Here is a 20,996-nt window from a genome sequence, read left to right on the forward strand (position 1 = left end):
GTGGCTTCTTCTTTTGGAAAAGTTATTTTACTGGGCAGTGTTATTGTTACTGTTTATTAATTTTCTGTTGTTATCCAAACGCACCGTTGATCTTGCTGTTCATCACCGAAGACAAATTCCTTGTATATATTTTATACTTGGTCATTAAAGTATTTTGTATTTTGTATTTGTAATATGAGAGTTAGGATTACACTGTGTTTTCATAGTAGCAGTCTGAGATTTAAGTTTGTTTAGACTGTGTGTTGGGCTGAAGCTCAGGGTAAATATTTTTGTTAAAGTGAAGATGAAGTTCATGATAGGGTTAAGATTCTATAAAGTTGATAGTAAAATTTAGTGTGTAAGTTTCTATTATAGTGAATCTTATGATTCGTGGGAGTTTTATGATAATCTTACTATTTTGATTGTGTATTTGGCTATATTTTATAGTAATATATGTGCAGTGTAGTTATGGTGAAATTAATATTGGGAATAGGGGTAAAATAGTAAAAATTTAGTATGAGTTAGGATGTGACGGTGGCAGGAGTCAAATTGGCATTGTTTATGTTACAATTTTGATGGAGTGCTATGGAGAGGGGAAATTATAACCTTAACCATAACCGCATTTTCACCTCAGCATAATGCTAACCATATAATCTCTCTTTAGCGTTTATTCCAACACTAAATCTTATCATAGAATTTATAGAATCCTATCCATAACTAACCTCACCATCATCTCAAAACAAATATTTAGCATACTAAGCATAAAACCTCTGCCTAACACTCACTCTAACTCTGAATTTTAACCATAGACCTTAAGAAATACTAACCCTAAATTCATCTTCACCACAATCAAAATGTTACTCTAACACTTACCCTATTACTCTAGCTGTAAGACAACCCTCAGAGTAGCACTAAGCATAAAGCCTCTCCATAATGCTCACTCTATCACTCTATTTTACCACAAACCTTATGAAATCGTAAGACCAACACTAACCCCACCATTACCAAATACGAAGCCTAACCCTCACCCCAGTGTTTCCTGTGGTGAAACCGTAGGTAACCTTCAGAGTGCTACTATGCATTAAAACCTCTCCCTAATGTTCTAAAACTAAAGTGTACTATAGTCCTTAACGAATCCTAACCCAAACTTTTCTATAGGGGTCAAGTTGATATTAGGATTCCCTAAGACTTATGGTAAAGTTTTGTGTGAAAGTCAGCATTAAGGGGAGTTTTTCCTGTGTAGTAGTATTCTGGAAGTCATGTTGCAGTTTCAACTTGCTCTTGGGTTTATGGTAAAAGTAACTTCAGTGGGGGTAAGCTGAGGTTAGGGTTAGGATTTGTTAAGGTGTATGCAATGAATTAGTGATAGACTTAACATTTAGAAGAGTTTTATGATTACAGTAGTAGCACTCTTGATGGCTACGTTACAGTTGAGTGTGGGATAATGCTTAGGGTAAACATTTGTACTGGGGTGAAATGAGACAAGGGCTAACGTTAGGATGTCCTACAATTTATAGTAAAATTTTGTAAGAGAATAAATACTATGTTGACATTGTTATGGTTAGGGTAAGTCTTAAGTTACAGTTAGGACTGAATGCTCAGCTGAAGGTTAATATATGTATTTGAACTGTAGGGAAGATACATTTATGGTTACTATTACAATTCCTTCATTTCTGTGGTAAAATTGTTGTCAGGATTACTATTAGGGCAGGTTTTTATTATCAATATTACTTTGTGAGTTATGTTACAGTTAGGGTTGAGTACTGTGCTAAGCATTAATGTAAATATTTCTATTTAGTATTGGTCTGAGGTTTATGCTACGGTTTGACTGAGTGGTGGACTAATGGTTAGTGTAACTGTATTTTTGAGAACATGAAGATATGGTTAATTTTAAGATTCCTCAAGTTCCATTGTAAAATTTAGTGTGAGAGCTAGCATTAGAGAGAAGTTTTATGATTTGCAGTAGTCTGGGGTTTAGATAATGGTTTAGGTAAGTACTCAGGTATATACTTTTATTGGTGTGACTGAGTTAGAATTGGGGTTTGGATTTCTTGAGGTCTATGGTAAAGTTTCAGGTGAAATGTACCATTAGGGAACCACTTCATGCTCTGTAGTAATTTGGGATTTATTTTATGGTTTTGATTAAGTGCTCTGGTGCACATCATGTATTTTTTTTATTGGAACAAAGATGAGATTCAGATTGGTGTTAGGAATCCGTATGGCCAGGAATGCCTAAGGTCTTTTGTAACGTTTACTGTGTTAGCATTTGTTTTTACACTTAGTGGTAGTCTTGGGTTCATGTTACTTTGTGCAGGTATTGTTTATGCATTGATTCATTGTTTGCAGTCCATACTGGCCTCTGGAAGAGTGGTCGAGGCTTTTCCAGCAGGCCCTGCGCCAATCTGATTTGTAATCTCACTTCTTGGTGACTCGTTTTACAGCAATGTCTCCAGCCTGGCATACCTGCTGCTTTAGATTACTGCATTTCTCCTTTTACTTTCTGTTCCTTATAGTTCATTTACAGTTGCTTTGTTGACTGAAGCGGTTAATATATTGATCAAATAAATAAAATATTATTTGTAAAATGTTTACGTATCAGGTGATACAGTTAAGTGAAATTCCCAGAACATGGAGACATTTGTACCAGTCATATCAACAATCAATATGGTTGAACACTGTAATTGTATTTTTATGGCTCTTGCTAACTTCACTTAACAGTAATCAGATTGCTCTTAAATGTACAAAAGGGAGTCTTGTCTCATTTTCTACTTCTCATTTACCATAATTTAGTTGCTTTTTTCATATCAAGGTTGTAGATTTTGCTGTTGATGCCAGCAGGCCACTCAGCTGGGTGTGTGTTGCTGGTCTCATTACTGCAGTCTATTTGCTAAGTGTGGCATAAACACACATACGTCCTAAATGTATGAAAATTCCAAAAATATCAAGACTACTTTTTAGTCGCTAAAATGGTGCTGAACAGTAGCACCATTTTGATCTAAGTCACAGCACCATCTTGTGGCAATAATATATATTTTACTGAAAAGGTAAAGCTAAGGAGAATTGCTGGATTGCTGTACAAATGCCAAATGAGACACATTACAGGTAGTCCTTGCTTAACAACCATTCTTTTAGTGACCATTCAGTTAAGATGACGCTAAAAAGCTACTTACGACTGCTCCTTGCACTTATGACCGTCGCAGCGCCCCAATGGTCACGTGCTCTGATCCAGGCGTTTGGCAACCAGCTTGCATTTATGATGGTTGCAGCATCCCGCGGTCACATGATAACTATTTGCAACCTTCCCAGCTAGCTTCTGGCAAGCAAAATCAATAGGGAACCGCATGATTCCCTTAACAATCACATGATTTGCTTAATGACCACAGTGATTTGCTTAACGACCGCCACAAAAAAAAGTTATCAAATTGGGTGTGGTCACGTGATGCCTCGCTTAACATTAGGCAGTCGCCTTGCTTGACGATGAATTTTCCAGTCCCTATTGTGGTTGTTAAGCGAGGACTACCTATACTTTCTTCTGCCAAATATACTGTCCTTTTCAGCTATTAAACATATCAAACTATTCTGAAAAGTACTGTAGTAAGCTAGAGACCACTTCAAACTGGTGGACAATTATTGTAGTGATCAACCTGAAATTATTGTCTTCCATTATTCTATCTGAGGTTTGACCCCTATGTACAATTAAGGTGTTACAAGATAAATATCTATGTAATCAAGGATCCCCTGAGCACGCATTTTCTGAGGATTGACAGTTATTGCTTCTATATTATGATCCCTATTGTAATAAAGGTTACATATCAACCATTAGAGTTTATCATTTTTATTTTGTATGGATGAACTACAGAGTGTCTTAGGCTAGAGCAGCAGGGCAATTATGACAACTTTCATACTCCATTGCATTTACTGATAAGCTGGGCACATTTACAATTAAGTACAAGGTTCACATTGCAAAAAATCATTTTATACAGCATCCGGATATACATACAAGTCACTTTGAATGCAGTTACTTTTATGTAACACTGAATTACATTTTAGCATATTCATGCAAACCAACTGTTCAATTCAGTTGCTCTCTAAAAGCTGGCATTTACTTCCAAAATTTTCTTCTTTGCTACATTTTTGATCTGATTAAAAGAAGTGTGTACAATGCCTTGGAAAACAAAGCACTAATTATCTGGAAAGCAGAGTATTTACATTTCACAAAGGAAACAGTAAATCCATTACTTTTTAATCTGTTACAATATAGATCAGTAGGTCAAATATTCAAGGCTAGACATTGAATGTATTAAACTACATCCACTGTCACAAATTCCAATCTTGAAAGCATAATTAAATCTAGAATTAAAACATTATTTTCACTGCCAGCCATTCCATGTTATATGTCCAGAATTTTCAATACACCGAGCCTTTAATTTGGCCCTAGATTCAACATTCTTACACTCTATTTCTTGAAATCTCTCTCTGATTCCTGAATGCAGGGAATTAAAAACCTACAGCTTTTTCTGAACAAACAGAGAGGAGCATCTGTTATCTCTCCTTTGTCACATAATACGCTATTGTGGACAATTATTATAGCTATCTACAATCTACTTGAAATTTGCTTAAATTCCCTTAAATAGAAGAACTGTCAAGTTTAGTGGCAGGTAGCAAGAAATAATGTACAGATTTCTATGAAAATTCAAGTTATTTTCCTGGATGTTTCAGCAAAGTCTCATTGTACAAAGGCTGAAAATCTGAGCTCTGCTATACCAAAGAATATTCAGGAAAGCATACAAATGCCAAATGGTTCTAGCCCACTGAGATTCCAAACAGAAGACTGTATACCTTTTTTTAGCTGGATTTCTTTTTTGGTTTATCTACAAAGTACATAAAGTACAAACCATTTCACATTATTTGTGTGCATTAAATCCACACATTTCTTATATCTATGATGGTTTTAGGTGTTTTGAAATAATTTAAAGGTATTATTCAAAAACAGAAATAGTACGAATAGCAGGACTGTTGATACTGAGCCATGAAACAGATTCCCTAAATAACAGATATTTAGAAAGAAAAATCCAAAACAAATATTGCCTTCCAAACTCTCTCCCTTTGGGAGGGAGGGATTGCAGTACTCAAGTATTCCATTAAAATCAACACACTGTAAAGAATTATGGTTTATGATTGTAATCCAGAAATACTTCAAGGTGCATAGTCATGCTTTTTATACAAATATCCCAAAGTTGACATTATTGTCTTTCCAATTTCATGATTGCAATGATGTCATTTTAATTGGCCCTGGAATTTGTTCACTGGGCAAACAGCTAATATAGTATTTGAGAACAGAATCAGAATTAGCACAATCCACCTGCATATTCATCATCTTCCTCATTTCCATGAGAAGCTGATACAGCTGGTCCACCTCCTTTATTTTGTGGAGTAACTGGGGATTTCTTCTTTATACCCCCTCCTGGGACAGTCAGCGAAAGGCCAAGCTTTGCATACTGGCAAAGGTAAAAAAACAAGAAGATACCTGCACTTTTAAAAGCATATCCCATTTATTTATCAAAGCACTAGATAACCTTGTTACAGTAAGCTCTAACTAATATGGTGAGGACCTGTGAAGATGTAGTACGGAAACAGCTGGAAAATACCAGTTTAACAATAGAAGTAAAGAGTGTTCTTTACCTACAACACTCAGTGATCAAATGCCAGCCTGTACAAATAGACTGCTTAAGGAAAACAGAATGCAAGCTAATATGCATCTTATTGCTACATGATAACAAAATATTTATTACTAAAAACATAAATGAAGCCATCTAGAAGGAAAAGCCATCAAACATTTATGCATATCCTCAGGAAAGGCCCATCTCTGCAACAAATAAACTACCCACAGAACTCATCCTTTTTCAGACAGGAAAAAGCCCTCCAAAAACACTATAAATCCAAAATAAGACATCAGAACAAAGTATATTGAGCAGAAAACAAGGGGGAAAAAACCCTTCTTCTGGTAATACTTAGGAAAAAAGTAGCAGGAATCTCCAGTTGTTATGTGCAATATTTGTGGCAAATGGGTATTCCTGCCTGAAACAATCTGGTGCATATCTGCAACAAGTACAAGTTTAAGGAGGTCTTGGAAAAAGAGGACTGAAGCAGTGAGTGGCCACAATTCAACAGATAAGAGCAGATGAAGATTTACCAGATGAAAGAAAGGAACTGGTAGAGGAAGGAATTCTCCAAGGTCAACCATTAAACAAAGGAACCAAGAGTGACAATCAGAAGCAGGAAACGCAGACAATACCTGCACCAGTGCAACTCAGAAACAGCTTTCAGGCCCTTGAAGAGGAAAGAAGTTCTGAGACTTAGGAGAGAAAATGAAGCATGGGAACAAGAGAAAGACAGTGGATCCCTGAAGATCAGAGTTGAAGAACTGTGGGTAGTTGGTGATTCACTACTACAAGGAACCAAACAACAATGTGCCACTGTTTCATCAAGTATGTTGTCTGTCAGGAACAAGGACAAGTATAACAGAACAACTTCCATCCTTTACCATGTGGGGACAAATGATACTGCAAGGAACAGTTATACCATCATGGATTCTGAAACTCTAAAAAAGAAGCTCAGCACTTGGGGACTCAGGTGATGTTCTCATTCATCCTTCTGCTACAACAATCGCACTTCCTAGCGTTCTCAAGCTGCCTGCTACTGCTGCACCAACTCCTTTGGGCCTTACAGGGCCTCTTTCACTACATCTTCTTGCCCCTCTCTTCCAGTCTTCTAATTTTCTTTCTTCCAGCCTTCTACCTTTCTTCCGCTGTGCTTTCTTGCTTTTTCTTCCAGGGGTAGTTGCTCATGTGGCTGGATTCTGATATGGCTGGGTGTGGGCATTGGCTGACCAAGGTCACCTTACAATCAGTTCAGCTTCCCACTCCTGAGGCTCTCTACTAAGCCTCCTGATTGCCTCTACTTGGCATTTCAAAAGAGGGGCAGGGAGGGAGAGAGAGACCAAGCTCTTTCTCTGGTTTGGCTTCTTTTCTAGGGACACAACACATTGTTTCTGGGCTTTCCACTGCCCTCTGACCTCCAGGGGACTTTCCCCACACAGATTCCACCCAGGCCATTTCCTCTTCTTCTGGCTTGGGTTGCAAGTTGCTGGAACATACAAAGTCCAACTTTCACACAGGAAATTGTTATCAAAAAGCATTGGATTACCTTCTAGGAATGTCATGACCTGAGGTGGAGATCCAGAATGGCACCCTCACTATGCCACATGCCTCTTAAAAACGGCTGCTTTGCTCCAAATCTCCATCAGGTCACTCTAACCAGCTGCTAAGCCATATTTCATGCTCAAACCAAATTTCATGAAACATATGCTTTGTTTCAACTATGAACAACATGAAACAACTGGTCTGAGCTCAAAATGTTTCAAGTTCAAATCATTTTGAACATCACTGCTTATGTACTATCTCTAAAAATCCTGGAGAACTTTTGAAGATCCAGGTGACTGGAGTATAGTTAAAAAAAAAGAGGAAGACTCAGAGGATTGTAGACAGTCAACTAAGGGAAGATTCTAGAGCGCAAATTAAATCCTATGAAGAGAAATTGAATTTGGAATGTTTAACATTAACAAGAGTAGGGGAAATATGACAGTATTCTTCAAGTATCTTAAAAGATGTCACATGGAAGAAGGCGGAGGTCTATCTTCTATTACACAGAGTGTCAGAAACGCTACTATAAAATTACAGGAAGGCATATTCTGAATGAGTGTTAGAAAAACCTCAAAGCAGTAAGGTAAGTCCTATGGTGGAATCAGTTACCAAAAAAAAAAAAAGAAGGCAACCCTTTGCTAGATGTGTTCAAGTAGAGCCTAGATTATCATCTGTCAGGAGGGTTTAATTCCAATTCCTGCACTGAGCAGGACGTTGGACTTGAAGGCATAAATGGCCTCTTCTAATACTGATTCTACATGCTCTATACCATCCATTCGAACTGCAGCTGTGGTAGTAGCTTGGGTATCATAATAGCACAGGAGTATGTCAGTAGAATGCAGTAAATTACAAATATTCAATCCTAAATATTGAATATTATAGTAATTTATCAATAACACTCATTGTGCTCATCAGTGATTAAACTGATTTATATCATTTTTACTTTTCAATGGAAAACCACCTCAGTTCACATGTACTTTGTTCAGTAAATAAAGGCACAACTTACATCATTGTCCATATACTTAAAGAGTGGAGAATTGCACACATCTGATACTTGGTCCTGGTCTTGTTGATCATACCCTTCTAGGAGCTGTTCCAGGGCTGCATAGTCTTCACTTTCTGTGAAGCCTGGTATGCTGAAGCAATTAAGTATTCATTTAAGGTTATTTAAAAATTGAGAAAACTCATATACAAATAAGGAAAGCAGGGACACAGAATCAAGATCAGCTTCCATCACATGAACTCCTTAGAGCAGGGCTTCTCAACCTTGGCAACTTTAAGATGTGTGGACTTCAACTCCCAGAATTCCCCAGCCAGCCATGCTAGCTGGGGAATTCTGGGAGTTGAAGTCCACACATCTTCAAGCTGCCAAGTTTGACAAACACTGGCTTAGCGAATACATTTAGTATGAAGAGTTTTTTGGGGGGTCTTCCCTCCTCATCACCTGAAATATTCTGGGTGATGATCAGAATGCCTTAAGGCAGTGGAAGGCCTTAAGGTGTACTTCATTACCTGTACTGTTCTTATGCACAGGGGCCTTCTAGCACAAACTGCCAATTACTTTTAGCACCAATCCTACCTCCTCTGCTGGATTTTACCACTGTATTAATTATTCCATGCAACAATTCCAATACAGTTTATGATACTGTTGTAGCATAATTACTGTACACTATCCTGGTAGTTTAATTGCCAGCTGGCTTCCTAAGCACTTCAGAGAAATACATTTTAATAAATCTTGTACAATTTAATTTCTATGGCAGAAAATGACGTTAATAAATTAGAGAGATACCTAGCTCAGTAATAAGTAATATTAGCTTACAGTCAGTCTTTCAGGAACAACAGGGTATTACTCAAAACAGCAATATATAGGAAAAGCCTGTAATTATCACATCTTAACAATGAGATGAAAATGACAATGGTGTACAACTGACCCCCTTGGGAACACAATCATTTTTAAATTAATCCATCAAGTGACTTACCTATAGCTCTCCCTGACACATTTTTCTGCAGCAACATAGTCATTTCTATGAAGATGTACTAAAACCTGGGCAATAGTTTTCTAAAAAAAGAATAAAAATGACTGTTCATAAAGTATTTTTCACACCTTAACCAACTTATACCAAAAAAATAATCATTATTTCCATTGAAGGGATGGGACACAGTGTAGTAATAAAGCAAGGGCATTGTTTTCTTCTAAGGACAGGGATATCTTTAAAAAGATTGCACTGGCATGGACAGAGATGCTTTATAGGCTTAAGGATAATCAACTCCTTAGAAGAATAAGTCCAGGACGGTGGTCATTATAGAAGAATGTAAATATATGATGTAATTCGACTGTTAGGTTGTTCTGTCACTTCCCCAATAAAACTGTGCCAAATAAAGAGCAGGAGTTTTGCATCTACTGATCACAACAGTTTGTGGAAAGTGTTTATGAATGAAACTACAACATGTTATGCACTTAATGAACATCTTTCACTCAATGCAAATAAAAGTACTATTTTCATATGGCACACAACTGAAATTATTAAAACTGAGGTCAAAACAATCCCCAAAAGCAGAATTAGTAAACATTAACTTTTCATGTAATCACAGTGAGAAATCCAATTTTATGGGGACACAAGAAAGACTCAAGAGTAGAAAGAAGTGTTTTAAAAATGCATGTTTTTAAGGGGATTTGTAAACCTATGTGATATTAATGATCCCATGTAGTTTTCATAGTGACATAAATTGAGCAATCTGCCTATTATGAAAATAGACAGAATGTTGTTTTTTATCCTCAGGCTATCTCCAAAGAACTGGAAAAAATGAGGCCTGATCTAAGCCCTTACTGATATTAATAGTAACCAAAACATTTGTAGGGTCACTTTGCATTAGTAAATTATGTGCATACATTTTTTGTTTTCAGTTGTTACAACAGGAGTACAGCTAATTTCAAAAGCTCAGACACACAATTTCCACAAGATCTAGGTAACTAAAATATCTCAAAAAAACTCAAGCCTAATCATGACTGAGGAATGCCAAAAACATGATATTATGAAAGGCACCACAGCCTATTCAGCACAGTTGGAGAAAGTTCATCCCAGCAATCAAAGTTACACTAAATAAATAAATACATGAAGATCTAGATTTATAATGGCCTCTCTGTGCAACTCTTTTCAAATCAACAGAAAGGAATCCAAATAATGGTGTATAATTAGAAGTGAACCTCCGAGCTAAAATATTTCAAAAGATAATGCACAATCCACCCTTTCCTGCAAAAACACAAGAAATGTGTAGCTTTATACTTTGTAACACGTTGGATAGTTTTCAATATCTTTATAAATGCTCTTTTCCTTTTGAAGAGAGGAAGCAGCCTCATCTAGTCTGCAAAACAAAAATGAGCAAGAAAGCAATTATTTAAATCAGCAGGAATCAGAAGGCAAAGATTACCCAATTTCCCAAATAAATGTCCTATTTCAGGGGGAAAAACAAGCATATGCTCCTTGTGAGAAGCTACCACAAGCCCATATTAAAACTGCAGCTGAAGTTATCAATACAAACTTCTGCAGAAATGAACATTCAGGCCTTATTTATTCAGATATGTACACATGGATGACTTATATATTAAGAGTGGCTATATATTTACGTGTGTGTGTGTGTGTGTGTGTGTATACACACACACACGCGTGTAAAAGGATTAGGTTTTAATGAATAAAAATTATTTTTGTAGTCATGGTAGCCCCAATTAAGGACCAAAAGCAAAGGGTCTACTCCTCAAAACCAGATTCATTCGTTGAACTATTTTTAAAAAGAATATTATCGAAACATGAATTATGCTGCACAGTGGAATAATTGATATTTGAGTAACAGGAATATCTGTATTATTACAATGAACAGGTCAAATAAGCTAGAACCACTTTTATGAATATCTTATTTTGAAAACAAAAAACTAATTATGATGCACACCTACGGCCTCTGACTAAAAGCCTCGAAGCCTTGCCATACATTTCAACTGCTTGCCGTAAACGTTCTTCATTCTGAGTAAGAAAAAAAAAGCAAAAGCAAAAGCAGTGAACTGGTTGCTTTTAATGCAAGTTTTCTGAATTAGTGGAGCTATCTCAGATTGAAATATATGCCATTCCCCAAATGTATACCTCTTGAATCAAATAAAGGTTGTTAATAAAATACAATTTTATGAACTAGACAACCAACCTCTGGCCACATCACGCTAATGTGGGGTACCACATATGTTCCACACTTCCCTGACCTATATAGCTAAATTATTTTTCAATTTCTCCAAATGTCTTCTTTTAAACAAATCTCAGATACACCCTTATCAAAGTCAACCATCATTTGTCAGTGTAGAGGACTCATGAAGCTAGACAGTTATAAAAAAAGACAAAGCAAATCCTTCTCACCTCTTCCTAGGTGCAAAAAATGTCACTGGGGAACCATGTGAAATTGAGGCTCGCTTGTTTACAGCACGCGATAGTTTAATGCAATGTGCTTAGAACACAGTGCAGTGTTAAATTGTAACTAAGACAGATATTGCATTTTTAGAAAACTATTGAGAAATCTGCCGATGAGGGAGAAGCAGATAGCTTATTGGCAGATTTGGCTCCACTGACCTAGACAGTTTAGGTTTCGCCATTCATCCCTGTAGCATACCTACCCTATACAAAGCAAATAGCATTTTCAAATGGAAGCAGGAAAAGCCATACAAAGATGGCTTCCACTATATCAGGTAGTCCACTAAGTCATGGCAGTCTCAGGCAAGAAAACCGGAACATACACATGCTCGGAAAACACCCTCATCTCTTAATATTCACCTTTCGGCAAATAGTTAAATTTGGAGTAGCAACAGTGGAACTATTACTTTCTGCATTCCTAGTTAAAAGGTAGTTTACTTTTTATAGTTTCAGAGGACTTACTTCAAATACTGAAGCCGTCTGCTGATATAGCTGTATAGCTTTGTCTGGATGTATATTTTCTATTACCCTAAAATAAAAGATTCAACATCATTACTCAGTTATTCAAAGAACTAGAGAAATCCATCTTCTTTTCCAGATAAGAAACTAACAGCTTGAGATTTCAGACTTACTTCCCAGCCCGATCGAGTGCGATAGCCGCTGTGTCAGGTGTTCCATTCTCCAGGTACATCATGCTGGCTTTCTGAATCAGTTCCACTGCATCGTGATGTTTTTGCATCTCCTGAAGATGAAAGAAAAAGAGCCAGATTTGTCATCCTATCAACCTTTCAATCTAATTAAAAATATCATCCATTTTAAATCATCACATGTTTTGCTAAATCTCTCTGAGTACCAGTGAGCAATTTCTGATAGATGGAAATAGTCAAAGGACTAAAAAATCACTGCAGGAGAGATCCCCAAAATGTACTGTCTGTAAATAACAGCTTTATACATGCCTTTACACCATTTGATTGATCTCTTGAAGACAAAGTTGTTACGTTTTATTGCATTGTGTCTTTTATAATGGACTGTTAACTGCCCAGAGGCAACTGATTGGGACATTATAAAGATAATATACAATAAAAATAAAAAAATAAAAATACAATATTCCAATTTGGTTGAAAAATACTTTGAAAGGCTAAGAAATTCTTACTTATGATCTGTGAAGGCTTTCCAAAGACCATGGATATCAAGTGATGCATATGTGAATGAGCTAGAAAAGTGGAAAACTGTTGTTTCTTTTGCCCTAACAAAGAATTGTTCTGGGAAAATTCCCATCATTTTACAAGAATAACTTTTTCAAGTATATATTATATATAGCACATGCCAAAGCTAAAGTTATGAATTATTTTTCTAAGAAAACTAGATTTAAGCCAATGGTTTAAACAAAAACTTTTTGTCTTTACTGATATATGGATCTGGTTTAATGTGAAAAAATGAGACACGATGAAATCAAGCAATCCATTTTCCAATGAAGAACACTGCTGGTTGAACAGATCTCCCTTCTTTCAAATATACTCTAGGGGACTGGAAAACACCTGAAGCATATCTCAAAGCAGCAGGGGGGGAGGGGGGGAGGGAGGGAGGAAGGACCCAAATATCTGCTCTGACAACACAGGATGCACCCCAGAAAAATTGTGACAGTTAACAATTCTATAAAGAAAGTGCAAATTTAAATGGAATTCAATTCAAAAGAGAAGTGTGTAAGTGTACATAAAACTATGATTCGTGGATCCCCAAATAGGTTTATCAACTGCAAGCTGAATATTGCACAGGTCATTCTAATATTTAGTTTTAACTGAACACCTTCATAAAAAAACTGTCATACCTTTAACATCATACCCGCTTGTTCATAAGCCCTGAAAAAAGAAATTAAGAGTATAACTGAGCAAATTAAGTGAACATCTCACACTAATATAGGACATTTTACTAGCAAAAACAATTAACTCTGCCATGAATCTTAGCATTTTTTATACACTGTAACATGCAGCAGAACATTAAGTTGCACAAAACTTGATTTATTTAATTTATATATCTTAAAATATTTATAAACCATCCCATCTGACCATTTCAGGATGGTATACAAGAGCCTCCAGCTTGGTGTTGTACAGCTGGATATCATCAGCACACCCCAGCACACCCCAATCTGTCAGATGACCTCTCCCAGTGGCTTCACATACAACCTGTTTTAAAGAGGAAAATTACACAAATTTCTTCCCTGAAGATATAGACTAGAAACTCATATCTGCCTAGGGGAAATGAGCTCCCCTTTTAATGTGAAGCTCCTATGTATATTTGCTCTTCTCTTGTCTATCATGAGTAAAAGCTCCAAAGAAGGCTACTTAGGAAGTTTTACCTTAATGCTAATAGACTTTGTTTGCACAGTACCACCAAAACTGCTATGACATTTTTGACATTTACTATATAATCTGTAATTGGCTAGCTGCTCATCATAGTTTTTAATATTATTAATCACCTGAAAAAAACTATAAATACACATACACTCTTGAGTTAGGTCTTCAGGAATGAGTATGAAAACTATATCCAGGAAAGTAGTGCCAAAAATAACCTGGGAACTATTGAGAATAATGGCATCAAACAGAATTTAATTTAAATGGAGTATTTCCACACTTGAAAGCAAGTGTTACAGATAATTTGGCACAGCCCTATCACAAGCACTACACACTTCTAGAAAAAAATTGCTTTAATATACAAAAAAGAGGAAAAAACCCTCTAAAAAACAGAAAAAAGAAACTAGGACAAAAGAAACAACATATATTATATATACAAAGAGTTATTCAACCCAATTTGTATGTACTCCTTTTAACCCTGACCATGTAGAGTAATATATTACAAGAAATAGACAGATTATATAGAGGCAAAAGTAACAGCATTTAAAATGTGTTGTACATTTTGTCAATAGCAGTGTCAAGATAGCCAGATTCACTACCTTGTGCTGCTTAATATAGTCCTTTTATATAATACAGTGAATTTTATACAGGCAGAAGAAACACAGTAATGTAAGGTACTTAAGGCTTCAGATCTATACCTAGCGATCTGACAGACAACAATAAACTCTTCTAAGTTTCAATTCATGCTTAGTATTGGCTCCAGCTGAACAATGGGAAGGCTAAGTAAAGCCTAGATTAAACAGCTACATTCCACTCCAATAAGCTAGGCCTTACACAAGTTCAGTATGCCTGAGAGGAGGATACAGATTTTAAGGTGCTAGCTCAGGAACAGAATATCTCAGAGCAAAGGTTTGCCTAGATTGGCTGCTGGGAGGCTTCTAAATACCACTGTAAATTTAAGACAACATTTAATCCCAATTTTAATACATTTCTTTAATACAATCTGAGAACCATAAGGAATGCGTAGGTTTGCAAAGCTCCATATTCTCAAACAGGTGCAGACTCTGAATGCACATCTTCACAAGGGAGAGAGCTCTTCTGTCATGTAGAAGTGAGATATCCTGCAGCATTTAGGCACAATCAGATCCCCCAACCCTGACACTGTTGGAGAAAAACACCAGTTGTTTTAAATCTAGAGAAGGGAATGAAGAAGGGATTCTACTGGGGAAGGAAAGGGAGTGAGCTAGGATCATGTTCCTCCAGCTTCTGATTAAAGCGGTCATTCCAGGGAAAAGGAATTACCAGGTAAATTGAAGTAGAAAGGGTCTTCTCTTTTTGCAGAACTAGATAGGAATTGCACTAGGATTCTTTGATTTCTTTGTTCTGTGTGTTGCTAAGTATTCTAATTTTCTGGAAAACTGTAAGAAGCTGGATGCTTAATGACAGCTTTTGTTCATACTTCAGGCTGGGCATGAAGATAATAATTTATTAAGAATTTTGGGGGGTTAGTCTGAATTAATCAATTCATGCACCTCCCTTTTTCCAAAGGACTTAATGCTGTCTGAAGCACATCACTATAATTATGGGGTCTGCCTGGGACATTACATGCATTTTTGTAAAATTCTCACCAAATACAAAGATGTTCATATAGTTTATCTTTTCCCTTTTTAAAATAAAGTTTGATTTCATTTATTTATATCTCTCAAGCAAAGCCATCCAACACTATGCTAGGTAGCCAGGAAGTTTCATGACAGAAATTATTTATTTTTTCATATTCAGTTGCCAGTAAGACAGCATGGGTTGCAATTCTCTCATTGGGAATGAAAGATACACATTCATGGGGGATGGGGGAAGATCCCAGGTGAGGTGCCCCTGGAAGACAGTTGGTGGCAACACTAAAGACCAGCAGCTACACTAAAGCAAGAGGCAGGGGCAGGGTCTGTAAACCCAAAGGGCTTCTGGGAAAGGAGATCTGAGACCTCCAGCCTTTTGTCTATGTGTTCAGCTGGGTCTGGCTACAACAATTCGTTTCTCATTCAAGGAGAAACTGTAATATATATCAAGAGTAGGCTCATTTTCTAAGTGCCTAAGTGCCATTCCTAATGTAGTCAATAGCAAAAAATAGGGGAATATCAGCACACTTGAAGAACACCATTTTTTTTCCTACAAAAGTAGGGGGATCTATAGAACGTGTTTGAACATTATAGCTATACATTTTTCAATTCCAAAATGCTCAAAATAACTTCCTAACAATATTTGTTTATACTTTCATGAAGTCAAATATATAACCAACAGACCATTAACTCTTGTCGACATTAGCTGTATTTCACGTATATTATGAAATTTGAGAAATATTCATACATAATTTGCAGCATGGAAGAAACTGGATTTATCTTATTTCAAGTCAAGGATATACATATTATGAAATTTGACAAATATAATTCATACTCACTTTGCAGCATGGAAGAAACTGGATTTATGTTATTTCAAGTCAAGGAGATATATATACATACACACACATACACACGTATACTTATACATACACACATACTATATATATAATCTTTCTGGATAATTCCAACTGTTTTGGAGTTTCAAAAGTTCATAATCATGCATCAATTAAACATTCTCTTTAAAACAGAAGCCTAATGAAGAGGAAAAAAAATGATTAACCAAACAGCAGAAAATCCCCCATGCCTGCTTCAGAGTCAACATAAAATTTTCTTAAGGACCTTAGTTTTCAATACTATAACTATAATTTTCTAACCTCAGAGATTTCAAAAAGTTTGGGTCATATCCAAAATTGTGCAAGGGGATTTCACACTATGCAACACATTTTCTCTTTTTCCCCTTTCTTCCATAATATCCCAAATTCCTCAGATTTAATCTTGAGGACTTCTCAACTTTCCGAACATATTTGGAAGTAGAAAGACTGCAGGTGAAAGGGGAATTTTCTTATCACTGCTAGATAAGTTTCTGGAATATGTAGGATCTTCTTAAAAGACTCTGAAATCCTACTAGGAATACCCATGTTTTAAAAAGCTCTTGCATGATAAGCAATGAGGGCAATGAACGAATTCTCTGAAATCTTCCTCATAAACTTGATATAAAAGAAGCACATTTGCTATTCTAATGTTGGCCTGTTACTAAAAACTATTTTGCCCACAGAAATCAAAGTCTCAATGAATATACATTAATGGGTAACTGGGAGTTCTGGAAACATTACAAGGTTGATCAGTAGGCATATCCTGTGGATCAAAAAGAAAAAAAAAACTAAGCAGAGTTTGTTATATAATTATATAATTAAATTGTCACAAAAATTGCATCTGGATATAACGGGCTCTACATGAGTACAGTAACATTTTCCTAATGCAGGGAATATTGTTCTATTATTTTTCTGTTAAAACACCCTTAGACATGACAAAATACAATTACAAGTTTGGAATAGACATAAATTAATATAATCCTAACATGATTTCCAATCACTTAAGGTAGAAACAACAAAAAATTAAAAGATACGCTTTATTATTTTCATGGGATAGAGCTTCTTTATAATATGCTTCTTTTGCTTGTTCAAATTGTTTGGCATTTTTAAAAGCAACAGCTGCAAAAAATAATAAAAAAGAAGCATTATTGTATTTTGGAAATAACATTATCAATTTTTAAAAAGACATAATTTATTGATTTAAACCTGTTTTTATCCTGCACTTTAGCTAAAGTTTGGGGCTCCCAATGTGGCACTTGTATGTCCCTCTGGGCTTGCCTTACTTGCTGCCCCATCTGAATGTATTTATAGACACTTTTATCTTTTTTTTTTAAGTGGGGCATCCTTCAAAGCAAAGCCCTAACTTTAAGCATTATATTTATTCAAAAGAATATTCTTTTAGCCCATAAACATTCACAGAAAATAAAATTTACAGATTCCTATAGCCCAGTGTTGTAAATGGATAAATAAAATTAAATAAAGTTTGCCTACTTGCTCTGAAAAAGATAATGGTCAACTAGGGCCCGCAGAGTTTTTTGGTGAATGAGTATTTTTAATAGCTAGATCTACCACTAAAATCCATTTTTTTTCAAGTGTTCCTAACAGGCTTTCAAAATTTCAAATGTGCCCATTGTTCCAAAAGGGCTAGTGACTCCTGGTCTACAGGTTCTCTCCTATCCTTTTTTCACAAATCTCCTGTAGGTTTGGACATCAAAAGTATATGTGGTCTTCTCAGTATAATCCTTATACATAGCAAGTATTATTGAACACAAATTAATTCCAGACAAAAAAGAAATGGGTTATGCAAAATATAATGGGATATGTACTTGATGTAAGCAGGAGACTAAACAACACTCAGACCTTTAATTACTAGATAATAACACAGGTAGATAAAGCTTTGTAAAGTCAAAGGGCAGCACACTGCAACTACTTACAAAGGTACACAAGGATTCCTCATAAATGCAACCCAACTGTATAAGGTTCTTCTCTAAAATTAATGCAATGTTACTAAACCAGAGCATACTATTTTTATCAACAGCCCATGTGTGGAATAATAATGATAAATGCTTGAATTAGGGTTCAGAAATAAATTACATTCATAAAAACAGGTTAGGGGAAATCATTGTTACTGCATATACCACAATGACTATGAAACACATTTAATTTTTACCTTTTTTTTATTAAGCGTTTTTTTGAAAAGGAAAAGAAAAAAATCATTGTTAAGAACCAAGTAATATATGACTATCAAGAGCAATAATCAGTATAGTATAATCATAAAATGAGATTAGGAATTACAGTAATTTATATCCAAGCAATTGAAGACTTTAAGAGAAACCCAAATTTTGGATGTGGTACAAGCCTATACATGGAGTTATTAAATCTGTGTCAGATTTGCTTTTGAAATGTGAAGTTATTTTGGACATCAAGCCTTATTCCAAGAGCTTAATTAGCCATTATTCTGCAGAAGGAATTAAAAAACAATTAAGATTACAAAAACAACCCCCTTATTTTACAAGACATACCTGCCTTTGAATATTCTGTAGCTGCACTGTCATAGTCTGGTTTCCATTTTAATAATCCAGTTTTCAAGCTGAAAATCAAAATGTGAAGCAATTAACAATACTGACAGCTCTGTTTACAATGAAGAAAGGGATGAAGGGGTCACCTTTCATACACCATTGGTTGCTTTTTTTACATTCAACTATTGCCTAATTTCAGTTTATTATGGCAGAAACCTGGTCCCAATATCAGATCCTATAGTTCACCTTTTTGATGCACAAATTACCAAAAAAATAGTCAAGTCTGATCATATGCCTGTGCTTCGGAGACCATATTTTATCACAGCTGAGTTCAGCTGTGGCACAGCCTCTGCTTCTCATTTCAACCCATCTGTCATAATTTAAAGGATCTCAGCCACAGAAGGCCAGGGCCAGATGAAGCACTAATATTACTATTTCAGGCAGCAAGTGTCTTTGAAGAAAAGAAGGAGGAGGTTGCAGCTTAATATGAAATAAAGAATACTCAACTACAGAAAGTATATTTTTGACATATTATGCAAAGACCAAGCTCTCTGTAGAATGCTCTGATGCTGGGAAAGGTGGAAGGAAAAAGAAGAGGATGACCAGCAGCAAGGTGGATGGACTCGGTTTCAGTGGCGATGAGTGCACTATTGGAATACCTGAAGAACCAGGTTAGGGACAGACCATCATGGATAAAATCCATCTATGTGGTCCCTAGGAATCAACACCAACTTGAAGGCACATAATCAAAATCAATCAGCTACAGAGCTTTAAATGGCAGCCCAAGAAAGACAGTGGAACCACTGAGCAGTCTGCTTAATAAATGTAAAATAAATACTGTACTGTATACATAAGATCAGAGGTGCCAAGCAAGAAGCCGTTTGCTTCTTTTCTATAGTGGGAAGGGGCCCTTGCGACAAAATGCATAATACCAGCCTTCATTGCCTGGGCCTGAAGATGAACTTCCACTCCTTCGTGCATCTTTAGCAGGAGGACCCACTCGGTCCACAAAGGCGTCTCATGATACCACTAACCTCCCTCCCGTCCCCTTCCCAGCCTGTGAATTTCAGCCCAGCAAGACTTTCTGTCAGGCAAGCCGCCTCACGACCCTCTTTGGGAGCCCCCTGGCAATGACCGTGGCCAGGAACAGGAGGAAGAGCCCCCCATCGCTCCGTCTGGCCGCAGTGGGGCATCGCCTTTCTCTCCTCTGCCTCCCGCCGCCCACCCGCCCTTTCCTGTCGCCCCGCTCACTATTTCTCTGCTTTAGCGATGTGCTCCAAGCCCTCGTTGATCTTCTGAGCAGCCATATCACCCAGCCGGAATCGCAGCGACTCAAAGAGTCGACGTCAGCGGGATAAGGAAAGCCGCTTTGTCCAAACAATGCCAAAGGCGTAGTCCGGCTTCAAACGTCTACAGCGTGCGCCTGCGCAGCTAGAAGCGATCGTTGAACAGAGGCCCCTTGAAAAGGAATGGAAAGAAGGGCAACGGATGGACAGCCTAACAGTTTCGTGTCACGTAAATAAATTGTAATACCGCTTTCATCAGATGAAAGGCTTTTACAGTATTTTTGCACTGAAAGAACTGTAGCCGTCAAATTGTTAGAATTCAAGGGGCTGTGAGACTACTGCAGCGTTTCTCAACCTTGGCAACTTTAACATGTGTGGACTTCAACTCCCAGAATTCCTCAGCTAGCATGCTGGCTGGGGAATTCTGGGAGTTGAAGTCCACACATCTTAAAGTTGCCAAGGTTGAGAAACACTGCTCTAATGACCCCAGTCATCCTGTCTAAAACTGTTTTTCACGCCTGGCTAAAAGTGCACTTGCACAAACAGAAACTCAAGGTGAACTGAAATATGATTTACTGAGCTAGCCCAACTGACACAATCCAGCCAAGCATATTTCAGCGTGTTGTAGTCCCACCCAACCTGGGTGCCCTCCAGATGCATGTCCTTCAACTCCCAGGATTCCCCGTCTAGCACCGCCACTCCAAAACGTGGCAGTGGAGGGCAGCA

At 36.9% G+C, this 20,996-nt stretch overlaps 1 protein-coding gene across 1 annotated transcript; it reads right to left on the bottom strand.

Moving 5' to 3' along the window:
- Nucleotides 1-3,798: 3,798 nt before the first annotated feature.
- On the bottom strand, nt 3,799-20,377 carry NAPG (NSF attachment protein gamma). Its single transcript, XM_007433536.3, has 12 exons — nt 20,236-20,377; nt 18,988-19,055; nt 17,500-17,584; nt 16,433-16,450; nt 13,458-13,488; nt 12,262-12,371; nt 12,092-12,158; nt 11,127-11,197; nt 10,466-10,544; nt 9,161-9,240; nt 8,188-8,317; nt 3,799-5,477 (listed from the first exon to the last, which is right to left on the bottom strand). The coding sequence occupies exons 1-12, from the start codon at nt 20,289-20,291 to the stop codon at nt 5,328-5,330; spliced, it is 945 nt and encodes a 314-aa protein (XP_007433598.1). The 5' UTR covers nt 20,292-20,377; the 3' UTR covers nt 3,799-5,327.
- Between the last annotated feature and the right edge of the window lie 619 nt (nt 20,378-20,996).

Source organism: Python bivittatus, unplaced genomic scaffold (genome assembly GCF_059951505.1).
Source record: "Python bivittatus isolate LINGU-HERP-01145 unplaced genomic scaffold, Pbiv_v1 ctg000840_np1212, whole genome shotgun sequence".
NCBI lineage: Eukaryota > Metazoa > Chordata > Lepidosauria > Squamata > Pythonidae > Python > Python bivittatus.

Coding starts and splice junctions, on each gene's coding strand:
- NAPG (XM_007433536.3), bottom strand. CDS start 20,291: ATGGCTGCTCAGAAGATCAACGAGGGCTTGGAGCACATCGCTAAAGCA. Junction 12,372..13,457: donor AAGCGGGTATGATGTTAAAG/GTATGACAGTTT, acceptor TTTCATCTTCAG/GAGATGCAAAAACATCACGA. Junction 8,318..9,160: donor TGTGTCAGGGAGAGCTATAG/GTAAGTCACTTG, acceptor TAATTGCTTCAG/CATACCAGGCTTCACAGAAA.